This window comes from Marmota marmota, unplaced genomic scaffold (assembly GCF_001458135.2).
Source record: "Marmota marmota marmota unplaced genomic scaffold, marMar, whole genome shotgun sequence".
NCBI classification, from domain to species: Eukaryota; Metazoa; Chordata; class Mammalia; order Rodentia; family Sciuridae; genus Marmota; species Marmota marmota.
In genome coordinates, this window is record NW_026000057.1 from 15878075 (window position 1) to 15901658 (window position 23584).

The following is a 23584-nucleotide window of genomic DNA, read 5'->3' on the forward strand; positions in this document are numbered from 1 at the left end:
AGAGAGAAGAGAGAAGAAAAGAGAAGGGGAGGGGGGATAGTGAGGATAGGAAAGGCAGCAGAACACAACAGACACTAGTATGGCAATATGTAAATCAATGGATGTGTAACGGATGTGATTCTGCAATCTGTATATGGGGTAAAAATGGGAGTTCATAACCCACTTGAATCAAAGTGTGAAATATGATATATCAAGAAATTTGTAATGTTTTGAACAACCAACAATAAAAAATTTAAAATAAAATAAAATAAAAATAAAAGATTTGGGATGGTAGGCCTGGGAATGTAGCCCAGTGGTAGAGCACGTGCCCAACATGCAACAGGCCCTCTGTTCAGTCCCCAGCACAGAAAGGACGAATGAAAAGAGAAGTAGGGAGAGATGGAGGGATAATTTGGGAACTTTGATATCAAAATTGAATTAGATAGTTAATCATACTACTTCAAAATCTCTCGATGTGAAACATGCACTGTATATTCATTACCTTTATTTTTGCATACTGATAATGTCTTTAGTAATTTAAGCAATAAGTACCTCAGGATGTAAAAATGTATTTTTCTTTTTTTATTTCAGGGTAATGAGGAAAAACAAAATTAATCACTTAAGTGAAAATAGTTTTGCACATCTCCAGAAACTAGATGAATTGTAAGTTTGACTAAAAGAATTGTTAAGAATTTTTTACCATTATTTTATTTCATATTTGTTATATGTACCCTGGGTCACAAAGGAATTCAGATGGCTTGCAAAAATAAACATGAGATAAATATTTGAGAAAAGTGGGATAAAGGAAACACAGCTGTAGAGAAAGTATAAGGCCAGGGAAAAATGAATAAATAAATATATTCTATACCACTATGTTCCAATGTTTCAAAGGGGACACAATTTTGTATTTAAGTTTCCTAGAGGGTTAGTATTCAGGGATCATAAGATTAAAAGACACCAGCTGGGCATGGTGGTACATACCTGTTATTATTGTGGCTAGGAAGCTGAGAGAGGAGAATCACAAATTTGAGGCCAGCCTCAGCAACTCAGTGATGCCCTAAGCAACTTAAGCGAGACCTTCCAAAAAAGGGGGCTGGGAAGTGACTCAGTGGTAAAGCACCCCTTGGTTCAATCTCCAGTACAAAAAAAAAAAAAAGATTAAAAGTCCTCAATATTCTGATTCTGAAACTAAAGGATAACCTTGGATTCATAAGGAAACTAGATACTGCCATGAATAACATCCCTATCTATAATAACAGAAGAAAGAGATAATTTTAAAAGTATTTTTATAATGTTTGTGCTCGAATACCAATAACTAAAGGTGAAGCAAAGCCTTATTGGCCCAACCACAGAGTAGTTGGTTGTCAAGATAAAATAGATATGGAACAATGAATGAAGTGCACACCCTTTAAAAAAATGTTTAATTTTTTAATATCAATTTTCTGGGGAAAAAAATCCAAATTTTGGACAAATCTATGTGTTTTGACAATTATCTGGGCAGAATACTGGTTTATTAAAGTTTTTCCATGAAACAAAGAACATAACTAGAATGTTATGAAATGACACCTGAATACCTTAGCTAAGCACTGAAACAGGTAGAGAGAATTCCTGTTCCTGAGCAGGAGCATTCGTTAGAAAACAATCTTGCATTCTGCTTCAAAACACTTTCAAGCAAGCCATTGAAAACCGAACATTTTTAGTAGGGACATGATGGTACATACCGTCAACCCAGTGACTCTGGAGGCAGGAAGATCACAAGTTCGAAGCCAGCCTCAGCAACTTAACGAGACCCTCAGCAACTTAGCAAGACACTGTCTCAAAATAAAAACATAAAAAGAAATGGGGATATGGCTCAGTAGTAAAGCACTCCTGGGTTTAACACCCAGTATGAATGAAAGAAAGGAAGGAAGGAGGGGGAAGGAGCAAAGAAAAAATCCAACATTTTTCTGTAATTATTAGCTTGAAAGATTTTTTAGTAGGCAATACCCAATCATTCACAAACATGCAAGAAAATCTCAATAGATAATTAGAACCAAGGCCTGTTGTGAGGACTTCTGGCATATGGCAACTGAACCTTATCATCAGCACATAGGAAATTATTTTTCGTAACAGGGAAAAATCCATCTAGATGATCCAAAGATATTATTTAACTGTTAAAATACAAGCTAGTCAAGGGATCCATATTTCTCCTGTTTTATCCAACTTGAAAGCACTAGAGGACAGTTACTACACAACCTAGTCTTCATGGTGGCAACCAGGTGCAGATTTTATACATCCCTAAAGACCAAGAATATGGAACACAAATAGCTTGGTCCATAACCAGTGCTAATCTAGGTTCAGAGGTAAAAGAAAGAATAACAAAAGCTGCAAAGAGGGTAACAGGCCAATGATTAGTCCTACCTATGGCCTGCCCAATCCCATAGTAGACACTTGCTTGAAAATTCAGATTTATAAGGAGAAAAACGGCAAGGTTTCTAAGAAGTGATAGCTTTCAATGGATCAGTCTAGATCTCAACTTCCCCTTCATAGGAGGGTTGGGCTCTACTGTGTGCTCCTCCAGGCTCTTGTCACATCAATAGAACTAATGAAGGTAAATATATTGACAACACAGGATTCACTTGTCACAGAGGACTTTAACTTATTCCTGTGACAGGAAATCTTTGCCATGTGCTTACTTTTATTTATGGTTTACAGTTAACTGCTAATGGGCTGGGAGCATAGCTCAGTAGTAGAGTACTAGCCTTGCATGGGTGAGACCTGAGTTCAATCTCCAGCACCCAAAAAAATAATAATAAATAAATAAAGTCAACAACTACAGTAGATGTTTCCCGAACCCATTCAGAAATAAACCTTGAGTCCAATTAAGTTTATCCCAGCTGTCCTAATCTAAAGCTAAGAAAATTATGTTTTTACATGTCACTTAGGATTGAGGCCAATACTATCTCATTACATAATTCCCGCTATAAAAACTATATATTAGAATTTGCTCTGATAGCCAAAACCCACACTTCCACCAGAAATTGTTAAACATATTTTTTGAGTTTTAATACCCTAGAGGACTACTTTAAATTTGGCACGTCGCCTTTCTAAGATGATCAATATTTTACTTGGCTTCCTGTTCAAGGAACTTAATCATATCAACTCTTACCTAAATATGAAGCAGACTCAGCCTATTAAGAGTCTTCTCACCAGGATGGAAAAAAAACAGCTAGTCCAAAACTGAGTGAGGCACAGAATAGCCCACACTGAATGGGTATAGTTCGTATCCTCAAGGGGCTCACATCTTTCAGAAGGGAAGCAGACGTGTATACGGAAGCAATGTTCACCTGATGTTCCATGTACCATATGTGTCATGTGTGCTGGGATAGAATATGTAGGAGAATGCATAGGGACAGAAGACCTAACCTCCTGGGCACTGGAAGTTAAAAGGGAATGTCATTTGAATGGAATCTTGAAGGATGATTTGGGATCACCAAAAGGGCAAGGAGGAGAGGCCAGGATAGGCAAAAGACAAGCCACCCAGGCCAAAGTGCAGAGGTCAGAACACTGAAGTGCCTTCAGACCATGGTGTAAGTTACAGTGAATAGCAAGTGATAGGAAAGGAGATTGGAAAGACTGACGTCAGAATGACAGATACTGATATACATCTCATATCACACCAAGCAGTTTTGAATTTATCATCTAGGCAACAAGAAGCTACTGTGAGATTTTATGAAAGGAATGAAATCTTAGAAAGATTCATTTGATCGTCAAAGCAGAACAACTCATCTGCATAGACAATTTGCCCATAAATATGTAAACCACAAAAATAGTCTCCAGGTTTAGTTTGCAGTATGAAAATAGGCATTCACAGCAAAGGCATTGATAGCATTTGTCAGATTATATTATCCACTCACTTTTAGTGTTTAGAACTCTACCTAAAATCATCCTGTCCCCCAAAGTTGAGAAACCTGAATTTTGATTTATAAACCAACCAGGATACGTAACAAGTAAATCTGTTCTCCTATCAATCACCATGGTAACTAATTTGGATGCAGAGAGGGGAAATGGCTAGGCTTCCTTTTCCATCTCCCCATCACCTTAGAGAGCTCAAGTTTGCTGAAACTGTCTTTTGTTTAGAAGAATCTGAGTCCTTTCTCATGGAATCTGCCCCTGTCAAAGCTTCCGTGAGAGGTTCTGCAGATAAAACCTTACAACTAAACTTCAGGGTCATACCCTATTAGGGAGACCTCCTAGACATACATGAGATCACAAAGAATCCTACCCAGGAGAATGTGAGATCCCATGCATTTCACCTGGGAAAGAAACTTGCTTTTGAAATAATAGACTTCCATATGATAATCACAATAAACTCAAGCAGAAGAAAAAAAATAAGACTCCAAACCATATTCTTACTCTAACACAAAAAGAAGGGAAGGGGAGGAATAAAGGATGTAATACATACATACCCTTGTGACTGCATGGCCAACTGGGTGCTGCAGCCCACTGCTGTACCATACCACATATTGTTGACCCAGGAAGAGACCAAACCCGAAACTCAAAGGTAAATTGCTTTTACACTATTGTACAGTGAAAAATCAGAACATTGAAACTATTAAAACCAGATCAAATAATCATAAGTATTTGTTTCTGATGAAATGCTGAAATGGGATAAAATATTTGTTAAATATTTTCTCATTTTATCCATTTTTTAAAATCACTTTGGCTTCACAGGGTTGGGGGTTGAGCTCAGTGATAAGTCATAGGCTCAGCATGTAAAAGGCCCTAGGCTCAATCCCCAGCACCAAAAATACACTCTTAAACTTTTGTTAATTAACACAACTCACCAACAACATTGTTGAGAAGTTATATGTTGGTTTCATAGCAGACATCAGAACAACAAATAAAGTCTTCAGAAAATAACGTTTGCAATTGTTTCCCTAGGGATTTAGGTTGTAATAAGATTGAAAATCTTCCACCACGCATATTTAAGGATCTGAAGGAGCTGTCACAATTGTAAGACTTCTATTAATTTCCCCACCTCATTGCTTTATTTTATTAATGTTTTTAATTGTGATAAAATAAGCATAAGGTAAAATTAGCCATTGGTAGGTGTACAGTTGAATGGCATCAACTACATTCACATTGGTCTGCAATCATCACCACCAACCTCCTCCAGAATTTTTTTTTTTCATCTTGCAAAACTGAAACTCTGTAACCATGAAATACTAAATCCCCATTCACCCTTCCCCGACAGCCCTGGGAAACTACCATTCTACTTTCCATCTCCATGCATTTGACTAGCCTAAGTACCTCATCCAGTTGAAATCACTCAGTAATTGTCATTTTGTAGCTGGCTTGTTTCAATTATCATGATGTCTCCAAATTTCATTCATCTTGTAGCATGTGTCAGAATCTCCTTCCTTTTTAAGGCTGAATAATATTCCATTGTACCTATATACCACACATTGTGTTTATTCATTCATCAATTAATGGAAAAGGATTGCATCTACCTTTTTGCTATGTGCATAATAATGTTATGAACATGGGTGTAGAAATACCTGTTTTGAGTTTCTACTTTTAATTCTTTGATCTTCAGTTATAATAAGATTATATCCCATCCCAATAAACCCATCATAAATTGAAAATATCATAAGTAAAAAAATGCACTTAATACACATAAACTACTACACATCATCATTTACCAACATTATACACTGTAGACTATCCTTTTTTTACCCTGTGAATGCATGGGTGCTGCAGCTCACTACAATTATCATACCACATACTGCTGACCCAAGAAGAGACCAAAATCAAAATTTAAAGGTGAATTGCTTTTATGCTATATACAGTGAAAAATCACAAGTCAAACCATGTTAAGTCAGAGACCACCTGTATACCCCCAGAAGAGAATTACTAGATCATATGGCAATTCCATTTTTATTCTACCTTTGATTCTGTTTTCCATAGGATTTGAGCCATTTGACATTTCCGTAATCAGTGCACAAGGGTTCCAATTTCTCTATGTCCTCCAAACACTTAATAATTTTGGTTTTTTGATAATAGACATCCTAATGGATGTGAAATTGAACCTCCTTGTGGTTTTCATCTGCATTTCTCTAATGATTAGTGATGCTGAGTTTCTTTTCATGTGTTTATTGATCACTTGTATGGTTTTTTGGAGAAAGATGTACTCAAGTCCTTTGCCCATCTTTTAATTGAATTATTTTGTTGTTATTGATTTTTGGAGCTCTTTGCATACATTTTGGATATTAGCCCCATTTCAGATATAAAATTTGCAAGCCCTTTGTATTTTAATTCTGTTATATTGTCCTTTGATGCATAAGATTTTCATTTTGATATAATCCAGTTCTTACAATTTTTTTTGTTCCTATGCTTTTGCTGCCATATTAAAGAAATTATTGCCAAATCCAAAATCATGAAACTTTTCCCCCTATTTCCTTCTAGGAGATTTATGGTTTGATGTTGAGGCTTTTGACTAATCTTGAGTTAATTATGTATATGGTATAAGATGAACGTCTACCTGCTTTCTTTTGGTTGTGAATATTCAATTTTCCCAACACACTTTGTTGAAAAGACTCTCCTTTCCCTATTGAATAGCCCGGGGCACTCTTGTCAAAAATCATTTGACTATTTATGTGTGGGTTTATTCATGGGCTCTGCATCCTATTCCATTGCTCTGCATGTCTGTCTTTATGCCAGTACCATAGTGTTTGATTACTATCACTTTGTACTCTTTTGATATCAGTTAGTGTGAGATATCTAGCTTTATTATTCTTTTTTTTTTCAAGATTTTTGGTCATTTGGGCTCCCTTGAATTTCCATATGAACATGGGATGTTTTTCCTTTCATTGATGTTGACTTAATCCATTTTTTGCTGCTTATAACAAAACACCACAGACTGGGCGATTTATAAACCATAGAAGTTTCTTTGGCTCACAGTTCTGGAAACTGGGAAATACAAAACTGAAGGGCCACATCTAGTGAAGGCCTTCTTGCAGCAACATAACATAGCAGAATGTACCACATGGGAAAAGAGTGGATGGGGGAGCAGCTGAAGGTAAATTTATCCTGCAATCAGAAGCCTGCTTCTGCAATAACGGAATGAATCCATGCTTGAGGCAGAGCCCTGGTGACCTTATCACCTCTTAAAGGCCCCATCTCTCAACACTGTTGCAAAGGCAATTAAACTTCAACCTAAGTTTTGGAGGGAACAGTCATAAAAAATGTCATTAATTTCTTTCAGCAATGTTTTGTGGTTTTCAGTATACAACATATCTTTCACCTTCTTAAGTTTCTTTAAGTACTTTACTCATTTGATATTAATGTAAATGAGGTTATTTTCCTAATTTCCTTTTGGGGATTGTTTGCTGGGTAGAGAAACACAACTGATTCTTATGTGTTGATTTTGTGTCCTACAACTTTGCTGGATTTAGTAGTATTAACATTTTTGTTGTTTTTGTTAAGTATTTAGAGTTTTCTACATTCAAGATCACATCATCTGGGCTGGGGTTGTGGCTCAGCGGTAGAGCGCTCACTAGTACCAATGAGGCCCTGGGTTCTATCATCAGCACCACATAAAAATAAATAAATAAATAAATAAATAAATAAAAGATCACATCATCTGTGAACAGAAATAATCCATCTTCTTTTCTAATTTGGATCCTTTTTTTTTTTTCTTTTTCTGCCTAATTGCTCTGGCTAAGACTTTGAATACGATGTGAGTTAGAAGTAATGAAAAGAAATAAGCTGTTCTTAAAGGAAAAACTTCTGGTATTTTCCCAACAAAATAAAGATATTGCATCCATCTATAACTTAGAAAAAATAAAATATATATAATATATAAATATTATTTATTAAAATATTTTTATTTATATATGACAATGGAATGCATTACAATTCTTATTACACATATAGAACACAATCTTTCATATCTCTGGTTGTATACCCAGTATATTCACACTAATTTGTGTCTTCATACCTGTACTTTGGATGATAATGTCCATCACATTCCACCATCATTAATAACCCCATGCCCCCTCCCTTACCCTCCAACCCCTCTGCCCTATCTAGAGTTCATCTATTTCTCCCATGCTTCCCTGCCTATCTCACTATGAATCAGACTCCTTATATCAAAGAAAATATTCGGCATTTGTTTTTTGGGGGATTGGTTAACTTCATTTAGCATTATCTTCTCTAACTCCATCCATTTACCTGAAAATGCCACGATTTTATTCTCTTTTATTGCTGGGTAATATTTCATTATGTATATATGCCACATTTTTTTATCCATTCATCTACTGAAGGGCATCTAGGTTGGTTCCACAGTTAAGCTATTGTGAATTGTGCTGCTATAAAAATTGATGTGGCTCTGTCCCTGTAGTATGCTGTTTTTAAGTCCTTTGGGTATAAATATAAAATATTTTTTAGTTATAGATGTATGCAATATCTTTATTTTGTTTATTTTTATGTGGTGCTGAGGATCAACCTAGTGCCTCACATGTGCAAGCAAGCACTCTGCCACTAAGCCACAACCCCAGCCCATATTTTTTTTAGTATTTATTTTTTAGTTGTAGTCGGACACGATACCTTCATTTTTATTTATTTATTTTCATGTGGTCGAACCCAGGGCCTCGCACATACTAGGCAAGCGCTCTACCGCTGAGCCACAACCCCAGCCCACCATCAAGTATATTATTTATGGAGTGTACCTATGGCCTTTATTATGTGAGGTAGTTTCTGTTTATTCCCAGTTTGCTGAGTCCACTTCCTTTTGTTATACATGACATTTGAGTAAATTTCTTAAAATTAGAACTTCTCTGAGAAACTCCCTTAATCAATGCTTTCTGTTTCAAAGTATTTTACAAAGAATCTTGATGGTGAGTGGGAGTGCAGCAGGAGGGGAAAACAGATTCTGATATGTCCTCCCTATGGACTCAGCTGTTCTTTCACTCTTATCTCTCTTTGTCCCTAGATATAGCCTAGTAGTAGCTACATGAAATGAAAAGCCTAGTTTTCATTTTATGCTTCACAAAGTGCAAATACAGTATGTCACTCTTTGACATAAAATTCATTGTAAAAGATACACAATGTGATTCTTTTAATTCAAATTTTGATTAAATGAAATTCTTTTTGTTTTATGTAAACCACATCAAATCCTAGGCAAAATATGAAGTAGGTGTGGCTCTCTCTGGGTGGCCCATCACTTCCCTGGCCAGGCCCTCTTGACAGCTCCACCTCTTCCCAAGTTGTATTAGCTCTTGCCATGGAGTACTTATTATCAGCCAGGCGTTGTTCTAAGTGTTTATCTCCATCAATTCACTTAAATGTACAATCAACTATATGAGGCAAGTGTACTTCCTACACATTTTTAACTGATATATAAAAATTGTGCATATTTATCATGTACTACATGATGTTTTGAAATATGTGTACATTGTGGAACAGCTAAATTGAGTTCATTAACATATGTATTACCTTGTGTACTTATCACTTTGTGAGTGTGTGTGGTGATAACATTCAAAATCTTTAGCATTTTTAATGATAACATTCAAAAACATTCAGCAATTTTTAGAACACAATACATCATTACTATCATCACCATGTTGTGCAACAGATCTTTTGCACTTGTTCTTTCTGTCTAACTGAAACTCTATACCCTTTGGCAAATGCCTTCCCAATCCCTCCCTCCCCCTGCCTGCTCCTGCTTTCAGCCCCTGGGAAAACCAGTATTCTACTTTCTACTTCTGTGAGTTCAACTTTTTTGGATAAGTGAGATCATGTACCTGACTTTTTTCACTCAGAGTCATGTTCTCCAGGTTCATCCACATTGTTCCAAATGCTAGGATTTCCTTCTTTCTCAAGGAATTTAATTGCATATGTACACCATACTATTTTCTTTTTAAAAACATTTATTCTAATTAGGTATATATGACAGCAGAATGCATTTCAATTCATTGTACACAAATGGAGCACAACTTTTCATTTCTCTGGTTGTACACGATGTAGAGTCCCACCATATGTGCAGTCATACATTACCTAGAGTAATGGTGTTCATCTCATTTTCACCATCTTTCCTGTCCCCATGCCCTGCCCCTCCCCTTTGCCCAATCAAATTTCCTCCATTCTTTCCATACCCCCACCATTATGAATCAGCATCCACTTATGCGAGAGAACATTCAGCCTTTGGTTTATGGAATTGGCTAGAGCATACCAAACATCCATCATCTGTTGATGGACATGTAGGTTGATTCTGTGTCTTGGCTATTGTCAATAATGCTGTAATGAACGTGGGAGTGCAGTGTCTCTTCAACATACGTATTTCATTTCCTTAGGATATATAGCTAGGATCATATGACAGTTCTATTTTTAATTTTTTGAGGCATCTCCATACTAATTACCATATGATCATACTAATTTACATTCCCACCAACAGTGTAAAAAGATTCCCTTTTCTCCACATCCTCATCAGCCCTAATTTTACCATTTTTTAAAGACACAGTGAGCTATAATGTGAGGTTATAGATCTCATTGTGGTTTTAATTTTCATTTCTCGGATGATTAGTGATGTTAAGTGTTTTTATGTATCTGTTGGCCGATTGTGTGTCTGTTCAGGCCCTTTGTCTGTTTTTAATTCAATTATTTGTTTTCTTGCTGTTGAGTTGTTTGAGTACCTTATACATTTTGAATATTAAACTCTCCCCATATTTGCAAATATCTTCTCCTGTTCTAGTGATTGTCTCTTCACTCTGTTGAATTTTACCTTGATTGTGCAGAAGCTTTTTGGTTTAAATTGGTCTCATTTGTCTATGTTTTTATTGCCTATGTTTTGGGGATCATATCCAAAAAGCCATTGCCCAGACCAATGGAGCTTCTCACTATGTTTTCTTCTAGTAGTTTTACAGTTTCAGGTGTTACATTTAAGCCTTTTATTCATTTTGAGTGGTGCTATACTTTTTATTTTCTTGGTGAATATTTAGTAATTTGAGGTCAATAGATATACTTTCTTTACTCAGCCATTTTTAGAATGTTGCCTTTTTTAAAAAACAGGAATATTTCCTACAACCCGATCCAGGAAATTCAAGCAGATCAATTTGATTATCTAGTCAAACTCAAGTCTCTGTAAGTACACACATTGGGGATAGTTTTATGATAACATCATTATTTCAGTACTGACAACGTATATGTTTTAGAAACTTTCTTATGAGCTTTATTTCGGGGATTTTAGTAAATCTCTATAAAAATATAAAGATGAGTGTTTGATGGGAACAAGCAGACAGGTATTACTTTTGTATTACATGTTAATTAAAGTAAAAACTAAATAATAAGGGGCTGGGGATGTAGCTCAATGGTATAGCACTTGCCTAGTACATGCTAGTCCCTGGGTTCAATCCCTAGTACTGAAAAAAAAATAAGTAATGATACTCATTTTATATTTTTCTGTAAGTCACTAAGAACTTAAATTGTTTGCTTTGACTTTATGAAGGTATCTGTGCATATTGCTCTTTTAGTTCTGGGTGTTTAAGAATTTATTAAAGGCATCCTTACTCTAGGAAGGAATATTCTATATCATGTAAATCATAACTTGCACCAAACACACACACAAAAAGAAAAAATTCTGTTAACATCTAAGAATTGCCTTAAAAATATCAACTTTAGTTCATTTAATTTGNTATATATATATCCCTAGGTTATTACAGCAAAGCCTTCATGAATAAGATTTATGCTCCTAAAAAGGGCACTCCAGAGACCTCCCTTGCCCCTTCCATGATGTGAAACATAGCAAGAAGACAGCCATCTATGAACCAGGGAGCAGAACCTCACTAGACACAGAAACTGCTGGCACCTTGATCTTGAACTTCCCAGCCTCCAGAACTATGAGAAATTATTGTTTAAGCCACTCAATATATAGCATTTTTGTTACAGCAGCCTAAACAAATTCACATATATATAAACAATAATTAACTCTAAAAACTTTGACATTGGGTGGATGATTTTTAGTTTTCCACAGTCAAAAAGAATTCATAGGAGACTTTGTAAGCATCAGCGAACATGAGTATAGGAGGAACCTACTCTTTCTTGTAAGAAGCTCTCAGCTCTGATAATATAGTCACAGATATTGACATTTGCCTAATGAGCTAAGAATTTGTACACATAGTATCAGAAGAAGTAGAAACATATATGTGTTTGTATATATACATATATAACAATATAAAATAATCATAAATAAATAATTACTGTAAAAGAAAGAAGGAAGGGAGGACTTCTCATTGAAAAGGGTCCCCAATGTCCAAGCATGATCAGAGCAAGCATACATGAAATGGAAACTTTGAAAATTTTTATTCAAATGGTGTGTTTGGTTGTGCCTTTGATTATATGCTTTAAAAGTATTTTTAATTGATTTCCATCTTATCGAAAGCATTAAAAAAATCTCCATAACATGGTAATTAATTTTCAGTAAGAAGTGTCTTATCAGTCACCACCAACTCTGTAATCTTGCTTATACTTTAAGTCTACACAGGGTACTGTTTTTGTTTTCCATGATTCTTCAGAGAGTGCTCTGTATTGATTGCACACAAAACAGTCTGCTAAATTAACCAAAACAGTTTATTAGGGAAAAAATAGTATAGCTCATGAAAGCTAAGAAGTAACTAAAAAAGCAAGCTTGAATTGGGTAGGAACCAAAGCCAAAAGAGTTAAACAGCAGTCTCCTCCAGGCACTGCTGATCTGTCTAAATATTGTCAGTATGACTCAAGTTCCAGGAAACAGAGTCTAATTGATCTTGCTTGGGGATAAAGGAATGCCTCATTGAAGTTTCCATATGACTTCTCATAGGGAGAAGAAGTAATTCCCTCAAAGGAAATCAGTATACTATTACTAGATGGGTGACTTCAGGCTAAGCTCCCAAACTAGCAAACAAAGGTCTACAATAACGTTATTGATAAAAAAAAAAAAAACTTAGGCCTAAAATACATAAAGCAAAGGAAAAGGGCAGTCAACACTCCTTCTTCCCTCACATTCTGCTCTCATCACCATCAAAGTTCAAGAGAAAAGTTCACAGGATGGAACTATCAGCAATCAAACTTGAGTGAGATGGGATAAATTGTAATCATCAAGTTTTTGTCTTTCATTACTATGGCTCTTGAAAGTGTATTTAGAATGCAAAAAGCATTGGGGTTAGGATAGCAACACATGAATTTTGTTGGAGTGAGGGGGATGCAAATGTTCAGTATATAGCTGGCAAATTAGTTGAACGTATTAATAGATTTAAAGTGTAAAGATACTTTCTATGTTTTGCCAGCACACATGGCTTTAGAGCCAAATAGATCTAATTTGAATTCCAATTTCTACAATTACTAGAAAATTTCTTAGGAAATAATTTGCCTCTGTTGAAGATTCATCTCCTTTCATGGGAATACCGACACCTATATGTGGAGTTTGTTTGAGAATGCATTCCTGTTGCCTAAAAAATGCTCAATAAATGGTGTTGGAGTTGTTAGCAACACCGTAGTACTTATTAATTATCCAGGTGATGTCCTTTTTTTCAATTTCTTTTTTTAGTTGTCAGTGGACCTTTATTTTATTTATTTATATGTGGTGCTCAGGATTGAACCCAGTGCCTCACACATGCTAGGGAAGCTCTCTACCACTGAGCCACAACCCCAGCCCCAGGTGATGTCTTTATCAAGAAGCGAGTTCTCTACTGATGAAAGCATTTACTCAACAAATAGTCATTGAACCCTTAATTTTGTTCCAGTGTGAAAGATAAGCATGTCACCAGGTATTACAGATACCATAATAACTTCTACAACAGAAAAGTCATGGAAGCCTGGAGCAAACCTGTGATCCAGTGACTTGGGAGGCTGAAGCAGGAGGATTCCAAGTTCGAGGCCAGCCTCAGCAACTTAGACCCTAAGCAACTTAGTGAGACCCTGTCTTGAAATAAAAAAATAAATAGAGCTGGGGATATAGCTCAGTGGAGAAGTGCACCTGAGTTCAGTGCGCAGTACAGAAAGAAGAAAGGAAGGAAGGACATAGATGCACAAAAGAGAAAGCGCTTAATTTTTTTGCCTGTGGGCTAAAAAGCAAGATCAATGCAATAGAGTAAGCAATGGAGCTGTCAAACAGTGCATTTATAGAATGAATGCTGATAGTTTCTTTGGCTAAATTAATTTGCTCACAAGCTAACACTTCATTTATATTCTAAGACATGTTTAACACTTGTATATTCATCATGTCTTTTTTGCTACTCTCACATATTCTTTGACAGTGAAATCAAGTTAAAGAGTATTAAATTTAAAACTTCAGGATCTCTAGTGCTTTGCGTTCCTCTGAACCTCATATTAAGATATCTTCCATCAACTGAGAAAATGCTGAAAATAAATATTAGTGTATGGTGACACTGAATTAAATCTAAAATCTTATTTTGTCTTGCCTTTGTATACCAGATATTTTAAGAAATTCCAATATTGTGGATATGCACCCCATGTTCGCAGCTGTAAACCAAACACTGATGGAATCTCATCCCTTGAGAACCTTTTGGCAAGCATCATTCAGAGAGTGTTTGTCTGGGTTGTATCTGTGGTTACTTGCTTTGGAAATATTTTTGTCATTTGTATGCGACCTTATATCAGATCTGAGAACAAGCTGCATGCCATATCAATCATTTCTCTGTGCTGTGAGTATATCCTGGTTAAAGAGAAACTATAGTTTTGAAATAAACAAAAGCATTTCTATTAGGAAAAAAGTTCTACAGGTGATATAATTGTGGAATTTTAAAATTTTTCTTCTTATTGTTTATGTGTCATTTTCACATTTTCTACAATAAAAATAGAATTACTTTAGTGATAAGAAAGTTTTAGGTTTTAAAGTAAAAATATTCAGTCACCTTACATAGATTAATGAAGCTTTCATTCACTAGTTTTCTCTTATATAGTGATTCTGAAGGGATATTTTGTTAAAGCATTTAAAATCTTCTACTACAAGTGAAATTGTAGCCTTCTATGGTCACATTTTTACACCCACAGTGATGCTTACATTTTTGTTTGCATGTCTAGTTCGTAGACAGTGACTTAGCAGCTAGTTATTTTTCTGGTCTCTGAGCTACTAGAAGCTTTTCCATTTATAACTTGAAATATGTAAATAAAAATGCTTTCAGATAAGTACTAACTTTTTAAATGTTTTTGAAATATGATTACAAGATATTTTGTTAATGAGGATTACAAAGAAAAACAAGCAAGAAACCTGTCCTCGGGATGTTTACAGTTTGGGTCACATAGTATAGAATCTATTTAGGATCCCTTAAGCAAGTAAAATGTCAAGATGTTCATTGTTTTATGTGTTCTGTCACATGAACTACCCCCAAGCTTATTCAAAGTCTAATGGCTAATTGCTTTTTTCCTTACAAACTATGTAAGAAGCAGAAGTCCAAATGTTTACCACTTTGTACTCTTTTACAAAAGTTTGAGTTAAGTTCAATTTTCCTAATGAAGGCTACAGTCTAACTTCAGTGTTAAAGAATTAGGGCTAGCCTTGTGATTTATATAATGATGTGATTTTAGGGACTTAGTGCAGAATGTTTGCACAGTCAAAATATTTCAAGCACTTTCTATTTGCTTAAAAAGCAAAAATGCCAAGTAGTATACACACTGAGAGCTGATTTAGGGAATGAGAGAACCTAAAAGTAGACAAAGAAGGTTGTAAAATGGGAAGAGAGGACAGTTTTGCTTAGGTCAGCTCTAGTAAGTAATTTAATCCTCCTAAATTGGACCGACTGTGAAACCCTCTGTAATTATTTGTATCTTCTAAATTGATAGACTTCAAAATTCATAGTCATTACTCCATCACAGAAACTCCTGAATTACTTTCTTTGGGTTTTTGGATAATATCCTCAGCTTGTTGAGCAAGGAGAATTTCAATGGAAAAGCTGAAACAAAGAATGTCGTCCCTACCTCAGTCCCTGACTGAACATTCAACAAAATTGGACTTTATTCATTTATTCTACACTTTCAGGTGATGGGTCTATAATGCAGAACAAAATAGACAAGTTCTTGCTGTGATTGATTTGTGTTTTAAAGGAAAATGGAGAAATGCTTTGATAATTAACAGTAGATGGTTCTAAGAGTGGTTACGAAAGACAGTTGATGAATTGGTCCTCATCAGTAAATGAATTTTGGTTTTGGTGGGGCTGGAAATGAACCCAGGGCCTCCCTCATGCTAAGCATGCACTCTGCCACTGAGCTACACCCCCATCTGGTGAAATATTAGGAGAGGAAAATTACCTCCTCCTAAGACAGAAAAAAATGGTTTATTTTTTCCAATATTAAAAATATTATTACTGGGATAGGTTTGTGACTCAGTGCTAGAGGGGGTGCCTAGCATGCCTGAGGCCCTGGGTTCCATTCCAACGTTACACACAAAAAATTCTTGCTTCTTGATGAATTCATTATGCCTATTATTTCTCTAAACTTATGAAACTTTCTGATCCCTCTAGGTGCTGACTGCCTAATGGGAATCTATTTATTTGTGATCGGAGCATTTGATCTCAAGTTTCGAGGAGAATACAATAAGCATGCTCAGCTGTGGAGAGAAAGTATTCACTGTCAGCTTACCGGATCTCTGGCCATTCTATCCACAGAAGTATCCGTTTTACTCTTAACATTTCTGACATTGGAAAAGTACATCTGCATTGTGTATCCTTTTAGATGTTTAGGACCTCGAAAATGCAGAACAGTAACAGTTCTGATTCTCATTTGGATGATTGGGTTCATAGTGGCTCTCATTCCACTAAGCAATAAGGATTTTTTCAAAAACTACTATGGCACCAATGGAGTTTGTTTCCCTCTTCATTCAGAAGACACAGAAAATATTGGAGCCCAGATTTATTCAGTGACAATTTTTCTTGGTAAGAAACTTTATTTTATATGTCCCTTTATTAAATTTTGAGATAATTCACAATAAGAAATTCATTGTGCCTTCTAATGTTTCCAAATTTTTATTTCAAATCTTCTCATTCGTTTTTCTTAGTGAGAATTTAAATTCTATCAGAATCCCCAATAGGTATTCTTTTTTCCTCCAAATCGCTTTTTTATCATATAACTGTCAATCTGATGCACTCAGTAAAAGGAACTAAACACTAGAGTTTCATGTATTCACCCTAATATCACTAAGCAAAATATTTTAGCTCTTTGACACATATATTTACAATATGAATATAATGGTATTTATTATCTTTTCAAATTCAGGATTGTAGCCACACAATCTTGGCCTAAGATTATACATACAACTGTCCTAAACTAGCAATATAAAAATATTCTTGAGTGTAGCACAGTGTAATTGAATTATGAAAAAAATGACTAATACAGAAAGTTAAAAGCCCAGGCCCAAGACGTTTATTAAATTACCAGAATTTTACCTTAATATGCCATTTTAAAAATTAAACATCTTATCATTCTTTATTATTTCAATAATACTTCAACTTAAAAAAAAATTCATGATGGGCTGGAGATGTAGCTCATCAACAAAGTGCTTGATCCTGGGTTTCATACCCAGAGCTGCAAGGAAACTCAAGATTTAGGGGCACCTTAGTAATTCTGTATGGAAAAAAAAAAAGCATAGCCTTTGAATCTTCAGTAATAACACCTAAGGGCATGTTTTATTTGCTTGTTTTGAAAAAATGTGCATATACATTATTACTATTCTTTGTTTTCTAAACAGGTATTAACTTGGTGGCATTTATAATTATAGTTTTTTCCTATGGAAGAATGTTTTATAGTGTTCATCAAAGCACTGTAACAGCAACTGAATTACGGAATCAAGTTAAAAAAGAGATGATTCTTGCCAAGCGTTTTTTCTTTATTGTATTTACTGATGCATTATGCTGGATACCCATTTTTATACTGAAATTTCTTTCACTTCTTCAGATAGAAATACCAGGTACAAAGTTTTTTTTTTTCTTTCTGTAAAGAAATAATAAATCTGTGCAGTGTTCTTCTGAGAAAGGCAATTAAAATTCCTAACACTAACTAGTTTCAAGAATTACGAGTGAAGGTTTTATGTACTTACACTCCGCTCATCACTAAAATGTTTCCTGAGAGGAAGCTGTTCCATTCTTTCCATAAAAGTCTAATGATACAATTACTAGGGGGAAAAGCCTGAAACAGCAGCTCAGGAGGCTAAGGGAGGAGCATCACAAGTTTAAAGCCAGCCTCAGCAATTTAGCAAGGCCCTAAGCAATTTAGTAAGACTCTGTCTCAAAATAAAAAATAAAAATGGGCTGGGGATGTGGTCCAGTGGTTAAACACCTCTGAGTTCAATCCCCAGTTTCAATAAAATTACTGTGGGGGCAACAAAGGGACAATAACCAATATCCATGACATGCAGGTTTGAGATCAATCGCATGCCCAACAAGGAAAACAGAAATAGCAAAACAGTTATCAAATAATTACCTCATTTTTTTTCAGAATGTAAGAAATTTTTCATCCTGTAATATATGTAATTTAGAGAACATTACCCTAGAGTGTGAGGAATAATAGAAGAAAACACTGTTATCATTTTAAAACAATGTATATCACATCCATTAGGGTGGTTATTATTTTCAAACACACAGAAAATTACAAGTGTTAGCAAGGATGTGGAGAAAGTGGAACACTTGTGCATTGTTGACAGGAACTTATGGTGCGACAGAGATGGAAAACAGTATGTAGTGATTCTACCAAAAATTAAACATAGATATATCATATAGTCCAGAGATTCCACTTCTGGAAAAATACCCAAAATAATATAAAGCAGGGACCCAAATAGATATTTGTATGTCTACATTCATAGCAGCATTATTGACAAAAGTCAAAAAAAGAAGCAATACCAGTGTCCATACATAGATAAATGGATAAACAAGATGTAATATATATACACAACAGATTATTCTACAGCATTACAAAGGAAGGATATTCTGACGCAGGCTACAATATGGATGAACCTTGAAGACCTTATGGAAAATGAAATAAGCCAAACACAAAAGGACAAATACTTTATCATCCCTCTTACATGAATAAATGCATAGAACCTAGAATGGTTGTTGCCTGGGTTTGGGGATGTGGAATGGAAAGTCATTGCTGAACAGGGGTAGTTTCCACATGGGAAGTTGAAAAAGTTCTGGAAATGGATTGTGGTGATTATTGTACAACAACATGAACATCTTTCATGCTACTGAACTGTATATTTAAAAGGGTTTAAAGGGTAAATTTCATTATGCATATTTAACCATAATAAAAAAGCCTTGTTAATGGTAACATATGCCATATATATTCATGTTTTTTAAATGTATTTTATATACTAAATTATAAAATTGAAATTTTATATATATGCATAGAGATATGCACATAAAATTTTAATTTTGTTTATCTTATAATATTTATGAACCAAAAAAAGACAACATCAATTAAATTATAATAAACATCTGAGGGCTAGGCATGTACGTCAGTGGCAGAGCACTTGCCTAGTATATGCAAGGCCCTAGGTTCAATCCCCAGTACCACAAAATAGTTTTAAGAAAATGAGTATTTGGTAGTTGCATTTATGCTAAGGTGATTTATTTTTTCTAGCACTAGGGATCAAACCCAGAGCCTATGCATGCTGTGCAAGCAATCTACCTCTGAGCTACATCCCCAGCTGCTAAGATGACTTTTACAATGAATTTATCCAGAGATGTTTTTACTGGAATGAATATTTGGTCAAAAGCCTAAACATTCATATCTATTTTTTAAATCAAATAATCAAAAGAAATCTATTAAAGAGAAGTCTACATATTCTGAGGAATACTGTATGTGCCACCTAGTAATTAAAACATTTGAAAAGGTATAATTTAAATACTGAAGGCTGGTGCTTCCTAAAATGAAATCATACTACTATGTCATGACTTTGTGGCAAATTTTCCTACCTGCTGGAGTACTTCTGTTGATCTACCTGGGAAAAGCTACTTAGCAAGTAAAACTGTTTCTTTGAGTCACCAGCACCCCCATCAAATATTGGTGTTCAAGAAATATACCTGAAAACAATATACACTTGATAATTAATTATGTGTCATCAAAGGAAAAAAATAAGACTCAAAAGGGGTTGAGGGTAGAAGATACTGGAAAGGGGGTTTCTACACCTTGTAAACATATATACACACTCAGTCTATTTAATTTCTCTCTTCCAGATACCATAAATTCTTGGGTTGTGATTTTTATTCTGCCTATCAACAGTGCTTTGAACCCAATTCTTTATACTCTGACCACAAGACCATTCAAAGAAATGATCCATCAGTTTTGGTATAACTACAGACAAAGAAGGTCTCTCAAGAGCAAAGGAAGTCAGAAAACATACACTTCCTCATTCTGGGTGGAAATGTGGCCACTGCGGGAGATACCACCTGAGTCAAAGAAGCCTGCTGCTTTCACAGACCCCTGTGAAATGTCACTAATTTCTCAATCAACTCGACTCAATTCCTTTTCATAACTAACCCTGAAACCCATTTCTTCACAGAGAATACTGTAGAATGCTTCAGGAGGCATTTCATAGTATTAAACAAATACCAAAAAATTAATAATTTATAATAATGTCTAAGACAAATCAGTATACAAGGACACAAGGAAAAATAAAGAAGTTAATGCTCATACAAAGGAAAGTAATTATATTGGTAATGCATATATATTAGATATACATTTTGCACAGAAAATTAAGAGATATATACTCAGAGAAATTAATTCTTCTAAAATGCATTTATTCAGTACCCACAGTGCACATTGCATGGCAGTTAATTGCCAGAAGTAGACAGTACAGAATCTCTTCAATCTGTAAATTGTGTTTAACTACAAAGGCCACACAAAGCCCGTCAGCCGTTCCTAGTTTAGAGCTTCATCTGTCATGCATAAGCAAACTTAAGAATCATAGACATTTTTAAGTAAAGATTTAAGGTTTTGGAATACTCAATATAATAGCATCAAAGAAAATGTTTAATTGTTTCCAAAATATTAGTATTTTGTTTTAAGGATCCTTCTTGATCGGGGGGTATAACTTGCTGGTAGTGCATTTGCCCAGCATGCACAAGGCCTTAGGTATGATCACCAGCACTAGGGGGGAAAAAAGAATACTTATTATTTCTCAAGTCTTCATACACTCCAATAAAACACCTTTATTATTACAAACAAAGGATGCTTTGCTATAAATCCAAAAACAGCACCTCTCTGTCACTTCCTGCACATTTTGTGCTTTGGTTTAAATGAAAGTCATCGCGTGGGATTGGAAGAGGAATGAGAATGTTGCAAAGGAGTAAAGGCGGAAAGCTAGCATTGATAAACAGATCAATGGAACAGAATTGGGAGTTCACAAATAAACCCTCACTTATTCAGTCAATTGATTTTCAAGAAGAGTGTCAAGATCGTCACATGAAGAACATCTTTTCAACAAAAGATGGTGTACTGGCAGGATATTCACATGCCAAAGAATAAAGTTGGACCCAAACTTCACAAAATATATATAAAGCAATTCAAAATGAATCAGAAACCTAAATGTAAGAGCTAACGCCATAAAATTCTTACAAGAAAACATAGGGGTAAATCTTCAAGACTTCGGATTCAGCAAAGGATCCTTAAATATACGACAACAAAAGCATGAACAACAAAAGAAGAAAATAATTTGAATTTCATCCACTTTAAAATTTGCTGTGCATCAAAGGTTATCAACAGTGAAAAGACAACCTTCCAGGATAAAAGAAAATATTGAGCATTATATATCTGAAAAGTGATTAATATCCAGAATACATGAAAAATTCTTACAACTTATACAACAATGAAAATTTTTAAATGAGCAGTGGATTATAATAAGCATTTCTCCATAGAAATATAAAACTGGTCAATAAGCACATGAAAAGATGTTCAACATCACTAATTATCAGGGAAATGCAAATTAAAACCACAATGAGAAAACACTTCACACCTACTAGAATGGATAGTTATCAATCAATAAAAAAATAAGTAAGTGTTGGAGAGGCATGTAGAAAATGTAAATGGTGCAGCCCCCATGGAAAAGTTTGGCAACTCCTCAAAAACAGTTAAAAATAAAATTACCATAACTCAGGGGCTGGGGTTATGGCTCAGTGGTAGAGTGCTCACCTAGCATGCATGAGGCACTGGGTTCGATCCTTAGAACCACATGAATGTAAAATAAAGGTGTTTTGTCCACCTAAAACTAAAAAATAAATATTTTTTTAAAAATTACCATAATCCAGAAATTTCATTCTTAGATACAAACCTCCCCAAAAAATTAAAAGAGGACTCAAATATATACTTTCATGCAAATATTAATTGCAGCATTACTAATACTAGTCATATGATGGAAACAACTCAAGTGCCTATCAATCAATGAACGGATAAACGAAATGTAGTATATATACATACAATGGAATATCATTCAGCCATTAAAAGAAATGAAGTTCTGATACATGCTACAACATGAAGAATATAAGCTGGATATAAAAGGACAAGTACAGTATGATTCCACTTACTTGAAAAATCTAGAATAAGCGAATTCATAAGAGACAGAAAGTAAATTAAAGATTGCTAAGGGATGGGTGGGGATTGAGAATGTACTAAGAATTGCAGGATATCTTCCTGGGCTTAAAAAAAAATGTTTTAAGATTGTGAGGATGGATAAACGATTTTGCAATTATGCTAAAAACCATTGGATTGTATCCTTTGGATGGGTAAATTTTATGGGTATGTGAGTTATGTCTCAGTAGAGCAGCTAAAAGAAAAAAAGAGCTAGACTGCACTGATTCAGGAACCTAACTTCAGGAAAGGTTTGCACTTAGATGTTTCATACCAAGGAGAAAATAGTTGTCATCAAAAGATAACTTTACCTTCTATTTGCACAACCAGTTCATAAGATTTAACTTTTTAGCTACTTGTTCTTCTGTGGTCTCTAATTGGTCTATTAGAATTTCTTGCTTTCATAATTTGAAACCTTTAAACAAGTGGGAGTGTTCATGTAGCTTAAATACAGCAAAAATGATTGAAACATAAAAATATGGGAAACAAAAATATTTGCATTTATTGAATATATAATTGTATAGACTCATTTTGAAAATAAACTACCTAAAAACGTGGATTACTTTGGAGTTCCTACTGTTTGTACTTGGAATTGTCACAGGAGAAGAGATATTTCTGAGGGAAAGTCCGAGGAATTCCTGGAGAGAAGGGGAAACTCCACTCAAGATAGTGGGGTTCTTGGCATTCGTTCTAGAAAGAATTTCAGCACGTAGCCAGGCGGCACACGCATATAATCTTAGCAACTCTGGAGACTGAGGCAGGAGGATTAAAAGTTTGAGGACAATTTAATGAGGCCCTAAGCAATTCAGCAAGATGCTGATTAAAAATTTTAAATTTTTTTAAATTTAAAAAATAAAAAGGGTTGGGATGTAGCTCACTGGTAAAGTGTCCCTAGGTTCAATCCCCAGTACCAAAAAACACACACAAAAATGTGAATTTCAGCATGTGCCAGTCAGAGACATAGATTTATTTAGGAACGCAGAGGCACTTTCAAGGCATAATGTGGGCTATCTTAAGA

General features: G+C 35.0%; 1 protein-coding gene across 1 annotated transcript in view; it reads left to right on the plus strand.

The window, feature by feature from the left end:
* The window catches only part of Rxfp1 (relaxin family peptide receptor 1), a 130680-nt gene extending 107560 nt beyond the window's left edge, over window positions 1-23120 (plus strand). Inside the window, exons 11-19 of the mRNA XM_048813570.1 lie at window positions 571-642; window positions 4903-4974; window positions 11029-11100; window positions 11845-11882; window positions 13593-13608; window positions 14428-14657; window positions 16473-16883; window positions 17696-17914; window positions 20178-23120. Of these exons, the coding sequence (XP_048669527.1) occupies window positions 571-642; window positions 4903-4974; window positions 11029-11100; window positions 11845-11882; window positions 13593-13608; window positions 14428-14657; window positions 16473-16883; window positions 17696-17914; window positions 20178-20476 (1429 nt within the window). The 3' untranslated portion in view covers window positions 20477-23120. The remainder of the gene's footprint in view (window positions 1-570; window positions 643-4902; window positions 4975-11028; window positions 11101-11844; window positions 11883-13592; window positions 13609-14427; window positions 14658-16472; window positions 16884-17695; window positions 17915-20177) is intronic.
* Window positions 23121-23584: the final 464 nt, after the last annotated feature.